This window comes from Xiphophorus couchianus, chromosome 23 (assembly GCF_001444195.1).
Source record: "Xiphophorus couchianus chromosome 23, X_couchianus-1.0, whole genome shotgun sequence".
NCBI classification, from domain to species: Eukaryota; Metazoa; Chordata; class Actinopteri; order Cyprinodontiformes; family Poeciliidae; genus Xiphophorus; species Xiphophorus couchianus.
The window spans coordinates 13699267-13721654 of record NC_040250.1 but is presented as its reverse complement, the minus strand read 5'-3'; the positions used below and the strand labels follow the sequence as shown (position 1 = coordinate 13721654).

At 39.9% G+C, this 22388-nt stretch overlaps 1 protein-coding gene across 1 annotated transcript; it reads right to left on the bottom strand.

The window, feature by feature from the left end:
• Positions 1-3983: 3983 nt before the first annotated feature.
• ehd1a (EH-domain containing 1a) lies at positions 3984-22117 on the bottom strand. Its single transcript, XM_028009413.1, has 6 exons — positions 21314-22117; positions 15494-15591; positions 8713-8954; positions 7870-8040; positions 5903-6067; positions 3984-5125 (listed from the first exon to the last, which is right to left on the bottom strand). Exons 1-6 carry the CDS (start codon positions 21700-21702, stop codon positions 4589-4591), a joined length of 1602 nt encoding a protein of 533 aa, XP_027865214.1. The 5' UTR covers positions 21703-22117; the 3' UTR covers positions 3984-4588.
• Between the last annotated feature and the right edge of the window lie 271 nt (positions 22118-22388).

Sequence of the window (22388 nt, the reverse complement as noted above, 5' to 3'; positions counted from 1 at the left end):
GTGGGGCGTGGATGACGCCAAGACGAGCCAGAGGACGGAGACACGCTGAGTGACAGGAGTGTAGATGGCAGCACAGAGAGAAGCCGTCTGTGAACAGGAAGGGGAGACTGTGTTGCTCTGATGGAGGACGGCAGGAAAAAGGAAACAGTGTAAATATACTGATATACTGTAGCGTAATGCAAACACACGATGGACAGAAAAAAACACACAGATGTGGAGTCATTTCACACTCCAGTGTTCATTCCAGCAGCTTCCTGCCAGAGCATTAACCTGAACACCAAGAGCTGAGGGGCTTAATTAGACCAACATAAAAATACATCGAAGCAAATAATACGAACAAACAAAACCAGGGGCGATTCTAGGATCTGACCTTTAGGGGGTCTTAGCCCCCAGCAGGTCTAAGACCCATGAGAAGATATTCGTTGGTGCGGTTTTCTAAATCTAACTGCTTATTATTTACATACATTCACAAACAAAATTAAGAGACATGTTGTCAGTAATTCAGAGAATAAAAAAACAACGTTCATTTTACTCAAACATATACTTATAAAGAGTAAAATCAGAGAAACTTGTAATTTTTTCCAGATGTGGATAAACTCAGTTTGAAACAGAATCTCTAGACCTGCCAACATCTGCTAACATTAATGAGACACAAGCAGCTGTGCAGTGGCACAGTCCTAGTGGGGTCTGCTGCCCCTGGAAATTACAATAAAATCTACTCAAAACTATGCATTTCCAGTCATTTCAATCTAATGCTGAATGCAACCAGTTTTCCAGCTTCTTTTCGGAGAAAATTAAAAAAATTAGAGGATTAATCTGCGGCGGCGGCGGCGAGGGAGAGGAAGAGGAGCGTCCTGCAGAGAGGAAGGAGAGAGTGACTCTGGATTGTGGCTGGACTCAGGACTTTATGACTGGCTGCCAAAGGACTTTTCTTTTCCTCTTTTGTGGAAGTGATTTTTAAACAGGCAGAAGGAGTTTTAAAATATTCAGTGATGGGATTTTAAAATATAGAGTAGATTCATTTGCAGAAGTGGAACTCCGGAGATCCTGAGGAAACGTTCTCCACCTGGCAGCAGGGAAATCCTGGATTTTTCTCCAAAGATGTCTGAAGACTTCAGTTCTCCACTTAAAAGTTACATTTTCTGATTTCAAAAGTAAAGCATAGTAAAAATACTCCTAAAAGTTTTGGTTTTTTCCCCAAAAACGTTACTCGCATAAATATAACTACCTACCTGACTATGATACAAATTATCTTAATAAATACTGGAAACACAGCAAGCATCTACAGAACATAAAAGTTTCCTAACAAAGAAAATTGATATTTTTCTTTTATCCATAAGTTCCCCTCTGGTTATTTAACATTTTACAACCTGAACTAAAGTCTGACCATTCAAAGATTAAATCATAAACATAAATGGAGCAGCCGAACCCACTTACTTACATTTTTATGTCAATCCAAAAAGTGAACCAAGATATTAAATATTGACTTTATCTCATTTTATGTAGTTTCAAACAATCTGCCAGCATTTTATTGTCTTAAGTTCAAACTTGTTCATACATTTTTGCTTTGTGAATGTGGGTTTTTGTAGCATAAGAACAGTTTCATATCAGATTCTGCACAGATGATGAGTGTACTGGTGAGGCCGGATATAAAAGTAATCTTTCATCATGAAATACTTTAATTTATTTATAATCCAGGAGCGGAAATTTTTTCAGTCACATTTCAGAGATTTCAGCTCTCCTGTGCCCCCTGCTGGTTCAACTAGTCACTACAGGTTAATGTTTCTTCAAACATTAGCACAGCAGGACTCCCTTTATACATCTTTTATTTTAATTTTATTGTCTTAAACTTTCAAAATGTCTTCTTTGTTTTGAAGGGTTGGTATCTTGAGCCTTTTTTGTGCTCTGCTCAGAGGAACTACCCATTGCATCCTGGGAAGTGTAGTAGAAATGCATAAATCAGAGTTGATCAAAACAGTTGAGTAAAATATCTGCCACATAGAAATCTGTCCTGACATGAAAGCACAAAGTAAACATGCCCAAAATATAAAATTTATTCTGGCTACAAACATTTGTCTCAGATGTTTCATGACAGGAGGTTGTTCAATAATTGAAAAGGCTGATTATAAGGGGAGGAGCTGCGTTACACCAAACATCACCTGAGCTAAAATATTCCCAACTAGACGTGCGGCTGCAGCTGCAGGGAAAAAACATTCAAGTCACTTAACAGAAATGTTAAATAACTAACTATCAGATACTAAAAGCTGAGTTTGTTCTGGAAAAAAGAGCAAAAATACAGACTCGGTGCACATTTTTTTGAGAATTTTACAACCAAAAAATAAAAAATACCAGGCAGCCCAGTTACAATTACGGTCATAAGAGGGTTAACAAGAAGAATTTCCAAAAAGAAGAACTTCCTTTTAACAGGAAGACTTCCAAACTAACCCAACACTGAACCAACTATTTAAATGTCTTAAAAGTAAGCTCCAGCAATGCCTCATATTGAGGATCTAAGTGATGATGGTGGAGAGGAAAAAGTTCCCTTTAACAGGAAAACTTTCCAAAAAAGCTTGTGCAGAAGAAATGAAATCAAGATTAAATTTCAAGACGCTGCGTGTTTTGACGCAAATCCGGTTTTCACATTTAAATCTAAATTGTTGAACGTAAATGAAATTTGTTTCAGTTATTGACTTATTAAAGTATGGACCCTGTCTTTGAAATATGTAAATTAAATTTAAAACTAAATATCAAGTAGATACAAAAATTTAAAAAAAGGTATATATTTTCAAAAATAAATAAAAGACACTATTTTCACCCTAAAACATTTAATATACATCCAAAAGATAATTATCTTAATGCAGCTATACTACTGTATGTCAACATAGCCACATTCAATTATTACTAAGAATATATAAGCATGCTATGAAGTTTTGAAATCAGCCCGGCTGGCGCTCTGCGTGTTCGGGGCTGACGCTGGGGGTGAGTTTGGGGCAGGAGCCGTTCAGGTGGGAGCTGGTTGGAGTCAGAGGCAGATTACAGGATGACCAACCGCCCAGAACCGACTGAGTGGACCAGACCGTGGACCGGAGAACCCGGCAGAGGAGTGGACCTGCTTTCCACTGACAGTCGGGATTTAATTCTGAGGGAAAAAATGAAAACAACAAAAAAAAGAGTTAGATAGATAATTTATACTTGTTATTAAAATAAATTAAATATTAGCATGAATATCATTACATTACACATACTAATACAGAGTAACTTAGGGAAGATTATACAGTTCACTCATTTGGTATGAGTGAACTCCAAATAAATATATAGCCAAAACGATTTGGGTATATTCTACCCTAAATAGATCTAAAATAATACATTTGTTCAAGTGATTCCTAAAGGAAAATTATGGTGTCCTGTAATAACCATGCCGAAACACAAGAGGGCGCTTCTGTACTCTTACGGATGAAACCTGACCACCATGTGAAGCCGACAGCCTTGAGTGACGCTGGAGCAAACTGGGCATTTGTGAAACAGAAATGCGTGACCGTGAGTAGGACATCTGAAACGTAGCATTGTGTTATAAGGCGGAATCTGACGCTCTCAGCCGTGATTCAGCCCCACGCCACAGAGAACAGCCTCACTGGTGTGTTTACATGGCTAAACAATCATCTGGCAGCACCCGGAGTCAAAAGATGAATGAATATCAGACTTTTACATGGTGCACTTCCGGTTCTGTTTATTCTTAGTGCTGTTCAGTCTGCGCTCGGACTGAAATTTTCTAAATCATCTCCATGCGTCCTCAGACTCCGCTAGAGAAGGTCAAGTGTCCGCCTGTTTCCACTGGTTCAGAAATATGCGGCCAGAAGTAACTTCATGGTTAGATGACCTTATACGTCCTCCTCTGGCTATCTTTTGGCTTTCTGGCCTGCAGGGGGCAAACGAACACACAAACACCTCAGCAACAAATTAAAAGCACAAAAACCGTGACTCAGTTCAAGTTTTTTCAGCAAATATTTATTTTTTTAATATCTCTTAGCTTTAAAGGCTTTGAATAAGGCTTTCTTCTAACACGCCGTAAATCAGTGTGTCTTCAGGAAGCACAAGTCTCACAGTACAGAACTCCTTGTCATTCATCTGGCAAAATAACAAAAGGGGAAGCATTTGGAAAGAGTAAAAGTTTAACAGTCAGGAAATACAAAAATATAAAGTAATTCTAACAGCTGTTTCAATTCATTTCCTCTTTCTCTCTCTCCAAATGGAAAAACAAAACTATATATCTTTGGATCAACTTACTATAATAGGACTGTATACTTATTAGACATGTTTACACAGGATTCATGAATCCACATTCAGGCCCTTGACTCCATAAACCCATTCTGTCCTTTCATCACCTCCCGAAATATAAATCTGAATATCTCCCTCCCCTCTCCTCCCTCCAGAAACACTCCAGTCTCTCTCTGGTGAAACGCTGCCTCGTCCCGGTGCGTCAGGAAGCCTGGGGGATTCGCAGCATGATGGAGGACGAAGCTGTTCATGCTCGTGGTTGAACGTTTGGCACTGAGAGTCCTGAACATGAGTGTTGACGCGGCCCACCTCCTTAATCTTGCAGCGAAGTCCCTGCGCGTTTGGACGGAGGCACGAGGTGCTCGGGCAGCGCAGCCGGCAGCTCGTGACCCTCCAGCTTCACCTTGATCAAGTGATTGGCCAGGGCAAACTCCTCATCGTCGAGGTAGCCATCTTTATCCACGTCGGCCAGCTTCCAGATCTTTCCCAGAACCGTGTTGGGCAGCTTGGACTTCAGCATCTCCTTCTTGGCAGCTGCACCGGACACTTTGCCGTTGATGGGAGAGAGGGTGTAGAAGATCTCATCGTACGTAGGCTTGTCACGCCCCACCACCCACTCCAGCTCGTCGATGCCTTCGCTGGCACCCTCACCGTAACCGTGGCCGAACGGACCGGTCATGGTTCCCTCAAACGCTCCACCCTTGACGGTCTGGCTCGGCATAGCAGACTCCTCCTGGCGCACCATCGCCATGAGGCGGGCGATGTCGTTGGCCAGCATGTCCTCCACGGACTCGAGCAGTTTGGGCTTCAGCGACGCAAACTTGGTGAAGTCCTGGCCGTTCAGCAGCTCCTGAAAGGAAACAAAACAGGAATTGAAGATAGAAATAGATCAGTCTTCAAGAGTGACCAATGGAAGCAGTGAGCAAGAAGCAGGATTTCCTGAGAAACCAGGAAAAATAAATCCCATCCCCATCCTGGTCCTTCCTGGAGGGCAGTGGCAGGAAACCAGGGCAGAGATGTGAAGAGTAAAGGTTCGGAGGTCATTGTACTCTATAGGTTTTTTCTACTCCGTATGCAGCACAGAATTTAAATGAGTCTGTGGCTTAGGGTGTTTTCACACCTGTTAGTCCAGTAGAGTCGGTTTGGTTGGGGACCAAATTTGTAACTTCTGTTACATTTTTAGCTGGTGTGGTTCGCCTTCACACTGCTCTGTCCCAAACCAAGAACTACTGAAGAAAACAAGAAAACTCATGAGCACAACTTTCTTCTTCGCTAAATGTAAACAAAAATGGAATGGTGTCAAATTTTAGCAGCTTTAGTATTTCTATTTTGACTATGGTAAAAGACCACAACCCATTTTTCTTGCTAGACTCACGTTTTGATTGTATTTACCCAGCATGCCCTGGACTATAATTAGCTCCTCCGGTCTGCTTGCATTGGGACAGCACCAGAGTTCACTTCAAGTGAACTCTGAGAGATTTTTAGACAAACCAGAGTTCGATTGCACATCCATACCTCCCCAATCGAACTTTCTAGGCAAACGAATTAGAGTTGGATTAATGTGAACTAAACAGGGTTGATGTGAACGCACCCTTTGGTTGCTCCCACACTTCTTTTTCTCTCTCACCTGCATCTTTGCAAGGTTGGGGAAGTCTCCAGGTGAGATCTGGTGCTCCTTCTCGATTTTCTGGTAGATCTCTCCCAGATTGGCGATCAGCTCCTTCTTCTTGGAGTCTTTCCCGAACATGCTGGGCATCTCCTTTTTCAGGGAGCTGATGATGTAGGCCTGCACCTGGAAGACAACATTAAAAAGAAAATGGTTTTAGCATACAATCTAAAAATGTTTATTTTGCATATTTAAAATTTCTTCCGGTTCCAATGTTCATTAGAAATTAAAGTTTGATCTTTTGCAGGGTGTATTTACACTATAGTGCCATTACCAAAATATTACTTGAATGCAACATTATAAAACAGCATTATTAACATCTGGGACAATTTATGTTTTAGGAAAATTTGTTATTGTGACAGGCCTTCATTCAACCTTTATCTGTCATGAACATCCTGGATTTGAAAACATTAGTTTTCTTTTAGAAATCTCAGAATTACATGAAGAGCTGGCCATTAATCCCAGCCGTGCTTTCAGCCGTGTTCTATCTTGTAGTGATAGAACCCTTAAAATGTCACTATTTGAAAATAAAAGTAAACCTCAGTTTTAGCGTGACGGCTCTGCCTGATTAGCCAGACTTCTCCTCTGACCTTAATATAAATAATTAAGAAGGCAAAAAAATATCTTCTTGTTTTTGCACTTTTAAATGAGAATCAGATCTGGCCCAAATAGGCAGGTCAAAAATGACACGTACACTTCAGTTTTTTTATTCTTGTTGACCAAAGTCAGTGTTCATGTGTTTCATGTTGCTATTAATTTCTATGTAGAAACACTTTGAGTTGGTTTTGAGTGAAATGTGCTATTTAAATAAGGCTTCCTTGCCTGTTGTATTTCTTTTTGTTTGTGGTTGATGACAAAAAGCTTCCAAGTTACACAACAATGACGGCTTTCTGTGTAACAACTTTGCCATGGGTGGAGAAAACATTTATATGGTGCAAGAGAATTAGAAAGACAATAAAATGAGCAATAAGACTGGAGGATTAGACACACCTTTCTGATAGCGGTGATCTTCCAACACTTTTATCAATCAGGTTAAGTCAACTTGAGGTAATTTTAGTCATGAGTGCAGCTGAGTTTCATGATTACTGTGCCACACTGAGATGGACAATGTGGCATTGTGTTTTCTTGCAGCAGTGGTGATATTTTTTTTCAGCAATATGCTCACATCAACACCTCTTAAAAAACAACAATAAATCTGCAAAACTGGACAGTTCTCACTTGCAGTCACACTTTTCCCTTAAACAAGACAAGACTATGTAAAAATGTTTCAAATCATTAAAATAAAGAATGATCAAACAAAAGAAAAATTACTGTGACTATAATGTAGCTGCAAGCTAAGACCTAGAGTTGATTAGCCTGACTAATCAATATTTTGGTGAAATTGTGTTAGTAAGTGTTTCAGATATTTTTCTTAAAAGTCTGTATTGAATAGAAATTGTTAAAATTTTTACAGTACTCCAATGATTATTCAGGATTTTAATTTAGTATTAATGGAGTGTTTTCTGTGCTTAATGAAAACAATTACAATATACTGTATGTCACATTTGTATAAATAAAATAAAAGTGTGGTACTAACTTCAGTCCAATCAAACTCCATCCCTCCTTGGTTGTTAAAGAAATGAAACAATCCTAAGAAACAGACTTGATAGAAATCCTAATGGTTCAAAAATACCTTATTTCCTTTTTGCTTGTGGTTTATGACCAATTCTGCTAAGGTGTGGCAACTGAAGGAGCGCCACCAATCGCTCTTACTAATTAACAATGTATTAAAACCACAGTAAGCTAAGAGCTGGAATTATGTTTCAACCAAAAGCAACCAGATCCTGTTATTTTTGTTCAATATTTTGTGCTAATATGGTGAGAGTTTGACCCAACATTAGATTGGTTTGCTGGTGTTACTCAGTCCCTCTGATCTTGTTGAAACCAACCTTAGCAAGACGTGCCCTTTTGATGAGATCATTCAGTTTACGCAGAGCAGCGTTGCGTGGCAAAGACTGGATGTCCAAGAACAGGTCCTGCTCCTCGGCCTCAAACAGCTTCCTGTTATCAGGAACCAGCAGCGGCTGAGCCCAGAATGACCCGATGTACACACGGACCACCTGAAATAAAGTTCCTACAGGTTAACAATCACCATTTCCCTCCAGTTACTCTTATCTGAGGACATTTGATCAGAGGTCACAAACATGGCAGCGGAACAGTTTTTGCACAAAAAGTGCAAATAGGATGTGACACAATGTGGTGTCAGTGAAGCAAAAATAAAATGATAGAATGGGCGTTTTGTGGTTCATTTCCTGTTTAAACCTCCTCAATGCAACTCTGAATGAAAGTCAATGAATAATGATCAGCAGGATCCAAAGGTTTCTCTGGGTGATGAATACGGCTCTGGATCAAACATTAACCCAACAGTCAGGAAGAACCATAAGGCTGTGTCACATGATACGACATGGGATTTGAAAAAGGTGGAATTAAAACCATTTTTCGCTTTCAATACGGTCAGGTGTGAATGTCACAAAAGGATAAATCAAAGATGTCAGAAAACACTGATTTACTCATCTGCTTTACTGGAAACAATGTTTGTCCAGGCCTGCCGAAGGTGGTCAGAGATTTTCCACTGAAATATTTACTAAAGCTCAGAGTCTGTCAAACTGCTAATTAGTCCATGTAGAAGATGTCATTTTGTAGTTTCAGTGGAAAGTAAACTGACAATTTAACAATATCCCTGCAAAATGACCAAGCTTAGGAATTTGGTTCAGGTTAAATAAAATCTTTACCTCCGGTGTGTTGATAATTTTTCCCAGTGACCACATCAGCGCTCCGTAGACCCTCATCAGCTGCTGAGTGCTGATCTGATCCGCCTTGTTCAGCACCACGCGCATCTTGTCCTCGTGGTTCTTGAGGGCTCGGATCACCTCGGAGAACTCGTCAGAGATGTCCAGCTTGTGGGCGTCGAACAGCAAGATGATGCGGTCCACGCGCTCAGCGAACCACTCGAGCACCGCCGCAAAGTCGTAACCTGGAGAGAAGAGGAGCAGCGAGGGTGAGCCGTTTATTTTGCGTCGTAACCCAACTTTCTCTGCTTCTGAGGTATGCGTTTTACAGCTTTACACCTAGAGACTGAAATCTCAGCCCATTCTTCTTTGCCACATAGTTTAGGTTCAGTGAGGCCTCTCTAACACATGAATATGCTTTGATCAAGTTCTCTCCATTGTTGCTTCGGCTGTATGTTCAGCCATTGTGCTGCTGGAAGAGGAACTACTGCCTCAGCCTCAACTCTGTCCTATTCGGTCAGCTTCACTTATCTGAAAGAAAAGCATCAGCTCCCAGCATGATACAGCTACCACCATGTTTCAAAGAGGGAACAGCGTGTTCAGGATGATGTGCAGTGTTCATTTCACTCCACACAACATTCTGGATCCAGCTCAAAAATAATAATTTTAGTCTCCTCTAATCACAGCATCTTCTTTCACTGACTTGTTGTGTGCTAAATGAAAACAGGACTTCTTAATGTTTGCCTTTAACAAAAACGTTTGTCTCGCTATTTTTACATAAATGTATATTCTCCAACCTGAACTGCTGACCAGAGTTATGAGCCTCTTATCTGCTTTTCTATGGAAGGCTGCTTTCACATAAAATTGCTTTTACCACACTTAGGTTCTACATACCTGAAACTGGTGTATGACTTGACGTTTTAGTAAATTAAGATATCCAATTACATTCTCACTAGTACAGATGATGTCAGATTTACCATCATTTTCTATGGAAACCTTAATTCAAGATAACTGCAATTACTGACTAAAACATATTTCATATAACAGTGATGACTAGTCAAAGTAAATGACTAGTTATCATTCTAATTAAAGGTATGATACAAAATCTAAAGTCTATTTTTAGACAGGAGATCTGCAGATTTGACCAGTCCAAATTAAATTACTAACTTAGAGATATCTGGAACTATAATTTAGATTAGTCACAATTCCTGTTAATATATCTCAAAATGAATGAAAGCTATCTTTAATTAGGTTTAATTTATCTTGAATTAAAATTCAGGATAGTCAAAGTGTCTTTTTTTAGATATCTATAATATAATTACCAATAGTCAGATGGAACTGATTTTATGTTAAAAAAATAAACTTATGCTCTCCATAACCTGTCAGTCTGTTAGCTGGATGACCTTGTGTTGGTATGGCTAGTTTTAGGCAAACCTTTAGATATAATTGAACATTTGTTCGTAAGATGTTCAAAGTGTGAACATCTTTTGTCCGTCACATGTGATCTTGAAATAGTTCAAATGTATTCCAATTCAATGTCATGTTGCTGAAGTGATGTTTAGAAAAGACTTTCAAAAGGCGTCGTTTCTTACCCAGTTAACATTTAACCAGGTGTTTTAAGTTTACAGAGCAGGTCTATCAAGGTACAGACTGTCAGGAGCCTTTAGGACAATCTGACTTGTTAATGAACAGCATGTTCTGAAACAGAGCTCTCTAGTATGCCTAAAAACGTTAGCATGTAATAAAAATAATAATAATAATAAGCATGAGCTGCTGAGATCAAAATGCCACGGAGGGGATAAATGCAACTACAAAGTTAACATTCAAAGCAGAGCAAGAGGCAGCAGAGAGAAAGTCAGGAGTTGTGGTTTTGATTAGTGTCTGTGTATCATCTGATCGGAGAAGAATGCAGCTGGTGTAAAAACTCATCTCAGCTGCGGTTCAAACGCCGCCAGATCTGCTGCACATACATTCCAACATGGCTTCCTTTGTCCCCGTCTGAATATACCGCAAGAGAGACGAAGATAAAGACAGAGGAGAGGGGAAAGACTGCAGAGGGCGAGATGGGGGCGAGTGAAAGTGAAAGTATGAGGGAAGTGTAAATAGAGGAGAGCAACATAGGAGGCAGCTGCACTTTGAGCACAAAAGAGTCTGAGGTTGCATGCCCACTGAGGGAAATGAAAGGGAGTGTCTGAAGTCCAAAAGCCCAGAAGGCAGCTGGTCCAATGTTCATTCCCTCATGAGCTGGATTTGAAACCCACTTCAGAGAATCAGACACACAGACATCTGCTGAGGCCCAGACTAACTTCTAGTGCATAGCATCAACAGCTGAGAGGCCTCCGCCGTCCTGCAGGGACACAACGAGATAAAGCCAGAAACCCAAGACAAACATGAACAGAGAACCAAATAAAGATCAGCGAGCATCTATGTGAACGTTTAGAACAACTCCCTGTTTAAGACAATGGTTCTCTAATTTACAATAAGTCCCTTCTCAGGAAAAACCAAGTTGTCCAACTAGCTCTTATTATGGCATTTTAAAACAGTCCTGCAGCAGAGCTTGACTTTTCAGATTGTTGTTTAATTTTGAGTGATGGTCATTTCTTAGCTTTGCAGTTTTGGTCGTTTCGCACTCAGCTTTTTCCATGTACAAAATTGTGCCGCCTACCACAAGATGTTTCACTTTCACAACTGGCCACTTAAAGGGATTTTCCATATTTTAATCATAGTCCACTATTATAGTATCTCAGGCTGATTTAGAACTGGCAAAGTCTGAAGTTTCATACCAAAGTGGATGTCTGAATCAAATATGGCTGCATTGCATTGAAAAGTTCTTAGATTAAAAAAATATATTCAGTTGCACTTTGATTTGTTTGCATCACGGAACATTTTTCCAGAGCAGCACAATATTTGTGTATTGATCCTGATACTGATTTGTGCAACAGTGCAATCACAAAGAACCGCCGGGATGCAATATTTGCTCATCTCAAGTGCCATTTACTGCCAGTAATGACTCTGTATTGTTGGACATAGTTTCATGGCTCTTGATGTCCAAACTTCATGTATTTTTAGTGATGAAATGTGAACGCTCACAAAAAGATGTGGGGAAATTCAGAAATTCATTCATAAAAAGAACACAATTATGAGATAATCATTCATTAACATTATGGTTGTAGCTTGATACAGATGCTAAAACTGTGCAGCCCTAAATCTTGTACAGGCAATACAGTTTTTCGAACCATAACCAAATGCACATGTTGCTGTTCTTTTCCTTTAACGTAGATCCAGCATTTTACTGAACTTTTATTGCATTGCTGGCTTAACATAACTTCCCTTACTTATTTTTCTGTAGACCATAGAGTAGAAACGGAGCCTTACTACAGAGCCTCTTAAATGACGATGTGGCCACAGTGTTCAAAAGAACTGAGTGTAGAAAAATGCATCATCATTGCTGGCAGCAGTTACTTTGGTTGCTAACCACATCATTGAGCAAGAACCAACTGGCTGGACCTGGGAAGCTGTTGAGTTGATTTCTGTGTGATATTGTTCTCAGATTCAAGTTTTGACTTTAAAAGATCAAGTGAAACGGCATCATTCTCCAAATTGTTCATGTACATCGCATTAAAACCACCGACTAAAAGGCAACTCAAGTTCCATCAGGGGTTCCTGAGCTGCAGCTCGAGAACCTTTGGGGATAAAAGTTTGAAGGACGTTTATCAATTTTACTTTCAAATTAGTGTGTTTACTATAAAGAAAGAGTTTTGGTTGAGTTGGTAAACGACTAGAAAGACCAGTTTTTTGTTGGTGTGAATACATTTGAGAGACCCTATGGGTCCTCACTTAATTATTGGCACTTTTTCCTCGAAATCTTGATTTGATTTCTCAGAATATCTAACTCTACTGTTTCCTCAGAAGGTATTTAAAGTGCTACTGGTAAATGGCAAATCAGAGGTAACTATGGGAAAGTCAACAGATAGTTCTGCAAAATCATAGTTTCACTATAGCTTTAGTAACTTCATAGGTTAGTCAGGAACAAGAACAGAGGCGTACGTGCTGGCCTAATCAAAAAAGCCCACAGTTTCTCAACAGAAGGGAAGCATTCATGAGTTGAATTTTACAGTTTCATTGCCTTTGGGAGTTTTGCTGAAGCTTCTTCAGATGAGCAGGTTTGAATTAAGAATGAAGTACTGCTAGAACACATCAAACAAGAACTGATGTAAAGTTTCCTGCAGAAAGGTCCAGACAAGCATGTGCCCGTCACAGATGAGCTGCACAGGTCTGTTTTTATTCGACACAGACCGTACAGTATGTCTGGATTACCCTACTGTATCCATGTTTATACAGATACAGAGTCCGGGATGGCGTGCATTCAGAAAAGGCTGAGAGTAGGAATGTGCAAGTGTATATGAAGAGAAACAAAACGGAGGAAGCCTTGGATTTGCTCCACTCCTCCGTCAGAGAAGGTCATCTCAACCTGGGCCAGCCTCTTCATTCATGCAAACACCTGCAATACGTTTCAACTACGGACATCTTCGATATAGCAACAAAACAAACACACTGCTCACAAAACTTTAGGGACATTCAGCTTTCGGGTGAAACTTCAGGATGAACCTAAAACGCACTGCGACCTTTACAGGTGACCTTAATTTGACCTTCTCTGAACTACTGAATGAACACGTTGGGTGTTTCAGTTCTCTGACAAGGAGCTTAAAACTGCAAAACTCATAACAGGTGTGTGATCCACAAATCGATCAATAAATACTTGGTTCAATCAGTTGGTATTTAAACAACCTTTATCATGTTCACATTTTGACATCAGGAGACGAAGGCGACACCCAACATCTGATCAGCAGCACCTCGGCACGGCGAGGCTTCAGACAGGATGTTCCCAGATGAAGTGGCTCAGAGTCAAGGTTGAAACAGAGAGACAGAGACTGGAAGAGTCACCCGCCTCTGCTTTTGTTTCAATGCACTGCTTAAGATAAGTAGAAATATACAATGGTGATTTCCTTAACTTTTATGATATAACATAATTTTTTTTACATTTTCTTTAAGTTTCATCCAAAAGCCAAAAATATCTAACTTTTTGAGAGTGGTGTGTGCAACATTATCACGACATTCATCTCCTTTAAGAACTTCAAAACGAATTTTTAATTCAAAGTGACCTTTAAGTAGAAGTGTCTGAATATAGTGTGCTGTGAAAGTATTCACATCCTTAGAACGTTTCTACATTTTTGTCAAGTTACAACCACAAATATGAATGTATTTTACGAGGATATATCAGCATAACATATTTGTTCTTTTGAAATATGTCTCTACAAGATTTGCTCATCTTTTCAAAATTCTTCAATTTTGGTCGGAAGAAGAAGAAATAAAATGAGCCAGAGAATCTTCTTCAACATGTTTTCTTCGTGGTTGACGTAGTTTATGGCAAACTATAAACAGAACTTCTTATAACTTTCTTCTTGACATAAAGGCCAGATTTGTGGATTGCAAGCTGTCCTCTTGAATCTCTGCAGCTCCTCCAGAGACACAATGGGCCACGCAGCTGCATCTCTAAACAAAACTTTTGTTTGGCCCAACAGTGCTCAAGTTTGTAACCTAAATCATGCTTTGAACTGCAGCATCATTTTCTCCATGATGCTGTCGTTCCCTCAGGTTCTGCTTGCTAAAATGTGACTTCTGAAGTAAACTTGTGAAAGGCTAATTTTAAAACACACACAACACTTTACTTTTGTAATTTAAAAAAGTCAAAAGACTAAGTACATAATTCATGCCACTATATAATTGACTATATGTTGATCTATCATATCAAAGCCAAATAAAACAGGTTAGAGGTTGAAAAAGAAATGAAAAACTATAGATGACTAGTTTTGCATTGACTTTAGCTTAAAAAAATGAAATCCTAAACTACTTGGTATTTTTTTATTTGTGTGTTGCTTCCTCCTCTGTGAAATAAGAGACAGTCATTTAGAGCAGACTGATGGACTCTGCCATTTCACTTCACTTCCTTTAACCAAGGGACAAAAACAAAGCCTCACTGCTTGTATGTGCATTTCCTCATAAACTAACTATAAATCAGGTACAAAAAGCAGAAGCTTTGATCAGCGGTATTCCCATCTTCTCTGCATGTTTTGTAAACTCACCAAAAGCTTTTTTTAAAAAGCACATATGCAGCAACGACCTAATAAAACCTAAAGGTCAGGCTGTTGTGGCAGCAAGTCAAAAAAATATTAAATGTTTTAACCAAACAGCCCACTGGGAAATAAAAAATTACAGCACAGGGCTACTAGAGACAAAAATAACCAAAGAGGATCAAAATCAGAGGTTTTCCCTTGTGGGTTAAAGAAAGGGCAGCATTAATAACGGTACATACAGAAGATGCGGTAGGAGCCTCCACACAGAAAGGCAGGAAATGAGCTTCAAAGTGTTACACGGCCTTTCCTTGTTTCTGTCGAGCTGTGTGCTTCTCTGCTACACTGGCAAGAACTGGTTATGCTTTGCCTCCTGGGCGTCAGAGGAGTTAAATACAGGTTTGACAGCACTCTGAGCAGACTGCTAGTTTCAGTGCAGGAGCACTCGGAGAGCAACAAAACACTTGGAAAAAGAAGACAAATATGTAGATGCCTTCTTTTTATATCTGAACTCGTTACTTCCTCTTGGTTTATTTTGCATTTGTGCAAGACTATATATTTTCACCACTTAGGGGTTTTCGATCAGAGGGTGTGGTGTGGTGCAACTAACACAAGTGAATTTGTGTGTGTGTGTGTGTATGTGTGAAGCAGACCTCTGCTTATCCTCTGTTTTTCTCCAGACAGGATTCCAGGAGTATCAATGATGCTGATGCTTTCCAGAACGGGATTGGGCATCTGGGCACACATGAATCTAGATGGAGGGGGAACAAAGAACAGAGAGAACGAGTGTAAATTAGAGCGAGACAAAAACGAAAGCAGACAGAGGGATAGGGGCGCTAGCAGAGGAGAAAACCAGTAGAGTGAGGTTTTAACACAAACTTGGCTTTCATGAGCAAACTGAAGCTATTCACTTCTTGCTCTCTAAAAGGTCATTATTAGTCCCTTATTTAGCGTTATAGAACAAAATTGTTCTGTTTAATTTTTGGCAAAATGGTTTGCAAAAACATTTTTATTTCATCAACATCATAAGTATTAAGTTACATTTTGCGATTTATTATTTAGTGTTTAAAACTCAAAGTTCTTTTTGAACGTAGGAGAAAGTTTAACTTTTCTAGTCGCAGCTATATTATATCAATTTCTGAAGAAAATTAAGAAACCATCACACCGCAAAGCTGCAACCACAAAAATGTTACAATGCTGATTATATTACAAGTTTTCAACATCCATCTAAAGCTTGCATTACAGTTTTGGGTGAATTTAAAAACAATTCATCCAAATTGTATGGAAACATCCGTAATCATCCAACCTGAACAGACTTTTCCAAACTGTGTGGGCACACAAACAAGTATTTAGAGGTATAAACGGTCGTAAAGATGCAGGTAATGTTTGTATACTCAACGGTGAAGACTCTGTGCAGATCTAATACACAAACATTAATCAAGCTTGACCGGTTAATTGAGCTCACATTGAAACTTTAACTGTCGTTTGTGTATTTTTCCAACAACAAAAGTGAGACAACATGGCTACTGATTTTCCGACAGCATAAAGACGATGATGTAAGGAAGATGAATATGGAAATTATTGGAAAAACAAACAATAAATCTTAAAATTGTAGGCCTGACTCCTTCCCAGATCAACATGATTTACAACAGCGGAGTGCCTCAGGATGTTCACAGGCCTTTAAACCTTAAAGGGGAGTCGCACACGTCAACAGAAATCTGAAGAGCAGATGCACACATGCCACAAAGCGTGGGAGAAGACAAAGAGTTAGATTGTTAAGACACCCCATAGCTGAGAGTATTATGTCTCACTCTGCTGCCCCTTCAGCCAAACAAAACCGATACTCACAGCATGAGCTCAGAGGCACTGGGTCATAAGACTGGGAAAACCATGCTTTCACATTCCTGCTCCAACCACACAAGCACTACTAACCCTAACAGAGATCCTGCACCACATGCAAGATGGAAATGGAAAAAATTACCAAGATCCAGGCAAAAAAAAAACAAAACAAGAAGGTAGGAAAATGACTCCTTCCATTGAGAGCTGAAGAGTGGTGTCACCTTACTGTGACACTGCTAGGAAAAGATAGCAGCCGTTCTGTTTTCTCCTCTCCTTCTCCCTCAGATCTTTTATCAAATGTCATTCAGTTGGAAAATTTTTCAAGTTTTCCATCTAACTGTCTCTGCTATGCTTTGCGGGACAAAATGCTCGGATCAAGTTGAGCTGAAATTGTAAGAAACAATGTGCAGATACAAAGACAAGAACTCATCTACTGTGTGATAATTTATCATAAAGACTGGAGAACAGTTATCACTGTTAGGACAGTTCAGGATGAGGACAAAGGAAAACATTTAACATCATATCTGGAATTTTCTCCTCCAGTCATGACACATGCCTCCTGACCTTCAGCCTTCTTTCTCATCGTAACTTCAACTTCCCATATTGCAGAGGAAACGAGCCGGCTGTCACTCACACTGGAAACGTGACCAATCGCAATTTTCCACATTTCTTCCTTCAAAAAAAAAAAATCTGAATCATGATTTTTTTTGTTTTCAGTTGTCTATAAAAATCTCCAGGTACCTTGAGTGTGTTGTTGAAGCACACCGTGAGGCTTCGCTTGGCTCTGGTCCGGACTCAGTAAAGAGCAAAGTCAGCGCCCTGGAACAACAGGACGGGACGGAGCCGGACAGTGTGGGCCAGAGCGGAACCTAAGCTTTGCTGACTCCAGTTTTACTGACTAACGGCTTACAGAAAACACAGAAATACACCAGGGGCCCCCAGACTGCAGCAGCACAAAAAGTAAATCAGAGCCAAAAGGCATACGCCTTCTAATAAAACCACTAAAAGTTTTATTAGTACTATCGAGTTAATTCTGAGGACACTTGGTTGAAAAAAAGCAAATGAGAAACAACATAAGGTTTCCTCAAAAGCAGGTGCTGAATGTGTGAGAAACTCATGACTGATTTCTGTTTATGCTCTTCATAAATAACTGCTTACTCTGAAGGTAGGACCCACCTGAGCCTGGTAGTTAAAGGCTAATCTGCAGACTGAATAACTATGGTTAAAAGCTGCACAGAAGGGCTGACATCACAATCTCATCAACTCAACCAATTAAGAGTCTGATCTTGATTTTCTATTGCCACATTTTAGAAATGGCAGGACTACAGCAGCTGGCTGATTCAACATAATCAAGTGAAAATTTCAGGTGAAATGTACTTGTACTACTTGTCCAGATCAGCTGAAACACTAAATGTAGATTACAGATACTAACGTGTGCAATATTATACCCCATGGACGCAACAACACTGCAAAAACCTAAAACCCTGAAACAAAATGAAGCCTCTAATCAGAAAGTATGTGTTTGTGTTTCAGAGTTTGTGTTCTAGCTGCAATGTGCTTTCGGTTAATCTTGATAAGACTGCTGTGGATGTAAAAATAATCACCATATGGAAACTCTGATGCACTCTGGCCTTAAAACTAATATTTTCATGTTTTAGTGACAACAGAATAATTTCTAATCAATGGGGTATTGAAGAAAAAACTGTTTCTAATATTTAAATGGAACAAGTTCTGGGTGGTTCTAAGGGCACTGATTGATCTCGAGGGTCAAGAAAGTAACTTTTATAAAAATGTGTTTACATAAATGTTAAAACTGCCACTCTGTTTTGGGAGCTTTTAATGAGAAATAATCTGTGAACGAAAATAAAAAAAACAACATTTTAATTAAACAGAGCTCCTCTGCCTCCCTCCTGTGGTTCTACAGAAATACATCACTCAGTAAGAAAACCAATCAGGGCCAGGAGGAGGGTCTTAGTGCTGTCAATCACATTCATGTACACACTGCTCAAGATTGTTGGTCTGCTGCAGCTGTGACAGGAATGCTAACTAGTCTTAGCATTCATAGCAGGCTCTGTTGTGGGGGAAAAGCTGTAGCGTAGCAAAGTGTAAGGATGAGGGTGTGAGCAGCATAAGGGTGATTGACAACACCAAGACCCTCCTCCAGTTGTTTCTGACCAACCAGAGTATTTCTGCAGATGGCAGGGAGAAAATAGAGGAGCTCAAATTTTCTTCACAGCTCATCTGCTTCATATTATACCTGGCAGTGACTGTTTTAACAAATATGCAATAAATATTTTGCATGAGTTACCTGCTACAGCTTTAAAACATAAAAACTGGCTTTATTATTTTGAAAAACATAAATAAATCACAAATTGGAGTTATCCTGCTTCATAGTTGAGGAGTCAGGTAAATTCATGTTCTGAATCAGAAGTATGTTGTCCAATTAGTCAAAAATAGACCTACAACTCTATAATGGCAGAGTTTTTAATAAACATTTTATTTATCTTAAGCACAGCTTCAAATATTCCCCTATGAGCCTGAGACGGAGATGCAGACTGAATTCAATAAAGCGACATAATGTGAAAGTACTTGACTCAACAACTTGACAAATGATGTGACAACAAACAATAAGCCGTTGTTTAAATTAAGTCTTATCTGCTTTCCTTTTTGGTCTTTAATGAAGTTTGAGCGATAAATAATGTCTGACAAAAACCAACATTTCCTACTCTTTAAAAGTGATATGTGCATTGTAATTATTACACTTTCCTCATTATGAATGATGGTTACTTGGCAGACGCTTGCTCCCATTGAAGATAAGAACAACACTCCACATAATTCCAGGAAGGAATGTCAAAGGATATTGATAATAGGAAAGAGGCCCAACTGAGCAAGTCCCAACTTGAGTGTTTATCTTACTACAACTCATGGCAACATAACAAACAATCTGATGTCGACAGCAAATTAAGATTACAATAACTAAACAAAACCAGACTGCACAGTATTCTGGCTATCTATTTAGCTGGACATTTCTCTGTAGTTCACATTATCTGGAAGATGGAATGGGAGAGTCCCGCATGCTCAACCAGGAAGTGACATCATGTTATAGGATGTCTGAGCTCATAAGAAATTCAGACATTGTATAACAAGGTCAGGTGTTTTAGCTTTAAGCAAGCAGTCATACCTTTGCTCTCCGAGCCCAACTGGGAGGAGCTCATTTGACACAGCTAGTGGAAAACTGGGGGAAGTTTCAAGTGTCTCTGGATTTCACTTCAACTTAAGTCATACCACTGTTTTTATTTAATACCATTCCTAATATATGTAATATTCATTTGTGTCAGTATGTTCAAAAACACACCTGACCTGGGAAATACCTCTGACTCATTTGAGCTTTAGGAAAGACATAAGTCATTCATAAGATGGGAAAATCCATTCCTACAATTCTACGGGAAGCGGTCTGGAATGTCCCAACAATCTGGATAATCACTCTCACAGAACGACCTCCCATGAGCCAAATTAATCTGAACAAGAAAGAAACATCTGTTTGCTTGACAGTCACACCACAGCACTGTAGATAAGACAGTAAAACATCTAACCCTCTGTGAGTTTATAGGACAGAAACAGCAAGCTTATAAGAGGTTGGTTTCATCTCCTGTTTTATTTTGAAAAGTAAATGAACAGCAATTTCTAGGAAGCATTTATTCAGACGTTTGTAAAACATGGGATACTTCACCAGGATTTGAGAGAAAATTAAGATGGCTTAGAAGTTTATAACACAGTGAAACTTTCTCAAAGTTTGGGATGAATTAGGTTCAGGAATCCCACTTCATTTTGAATATTAAAACCAGGTATAATCTTAACTTTAAGGGGAAAACTAAGAACTTTTTCTTATATATCTTAGATATTTGGCCAAATGAATTACTTTCTTGGCAAACAACTGAATTAAAGACATCTATGCAACCTTGCATTGAAACACAGCTGAGCCTAGTTATAGGAGCTGGCTGGTGTTGTAATACTTATACAGCCAGAAGGACGTGAAACTTATGGCCCTGGCTTAAAAGGACACAACAAGGTCAGCATGCTGCCAAGCCGCATAGCTCACATTTATCCAGGTTCCAGGGAACATGCTGTTTCTTCAGGATCAAATCTGTCCAGAGGAATTTTGAAAAGTACTTTTAAATACCTAAAACAAAAAAAAGTGTACTGTGATGTGAATTTGGACCCCAGTGAAAGGAAAAGAGCTTCCTTTAATTGATTAAACCATTGGAAAGTACCTTCTTTTCTCTTTGCTATAAACACACACACACAGGTGGCACTTCCACCTGTCTACTGACACTAAACGTGCATTCCTTTAGGATGATGAAAGGAGGAGCCCTCTCACACTCGGGTCACTTCAGTGAAGATTGCTCAACACCACAATGTGAATTTGCCCAAGAAAGAAAAAAAGGTGTGGTGCATGTTAGGACTTGTAGGAGGGTTGTTTAAACCACATATGATGTCTTTGAGACTTTTGCTCCCTACACCAATTAGTGAAAACACTCACCTTCGAAGAATAACCCAAAAACTCAGGTATTATCATTTAAACATCTAAGTTTGTTTTTTGTGAGCACTTTAAAGTTCACAGGGGGGTTTGTTACCTGTTGAGAAAGGCGTTTCCAAAAGCGTTGAGTTTGCGGAAGGGCTTCTTGGGGTCCACCACCAGGGCATTACCCGGGATCACCCCTTCCTGCTCGCCGTGCATCACCGCGATGAAAGAGTCCGTGGTGGGCTCGGGGCCAATGCGCATACCGGGGAAGTCCTGCTCCATGAGGTGCCGGATGAAGGTGGTCTTACCGGTGGAGTACTGCCCAACCAGGAGCACCATTGGCTTGTTGTCGAAGTCGGCATCTTCTAGCGCCGGGGAGTGGAAGTCGTGGAACCGATACGTGTCCTCCAGCGGGAACAGTTTGGTTCGGTAAAGCTTCCGCAGCCCCTCCGACACGTTCTGGAACAGCTCGGGGTCCTTCTTCAAGGTCTTCCTGAACATGGTTGCTGGTTTTTACCCTTCAGTGGACACAGCTGTGTCGGTCTCCCCTTGACTGGTTGTCTAATTAAGCCGTGAGAGGTCTCTCACGCCGACAGGAGATTAGCTGTCTGTGAGCAAGAGAGTGAAACAACGACTGGGGCGAGGTCTTGCAAGTTTAGTCCCCACCCACCTCTTCGTTAGCTTACCAGTGGCCACGAAGAGCCTTACTCATGAATGGCAGGGCTCCGCTCAGCTGACTTGAACTTAATTCAACAAAGCCACAGTTACCCCACTGTGAATACCAGGCTCCCTGCTGACAGTTTCCGTCAAATGCACCGAGGTTGTGAATGGGAAAGACGTTAAAAACCTTTTGAAAGTAGCTTCTCTCTTAGCACCCGGCTGTCAGTTAAGAACCACCATCACCGGAAGTGTTACTTCACAATAAAAGTCTCAACGAATGAAATCCCGTATACCACAGGGGTATGGCAGGCTGAGGTAACACATACTTAAAACAACACGCCATGTCCCTAATAACTTTATGACGAGCATTACATCAGCAGATAAAAGACAAATACAGTGAATTGATATATAAATGGCTGATTGAGGAAGGAAAAATATATTGCTACCTGACGTAAGTTGTGCCAATTAAGCCAATAAAGTAAATTCGTCATTTTAAAATTCAAGTCAATAATGTTTTATGTGGTTAA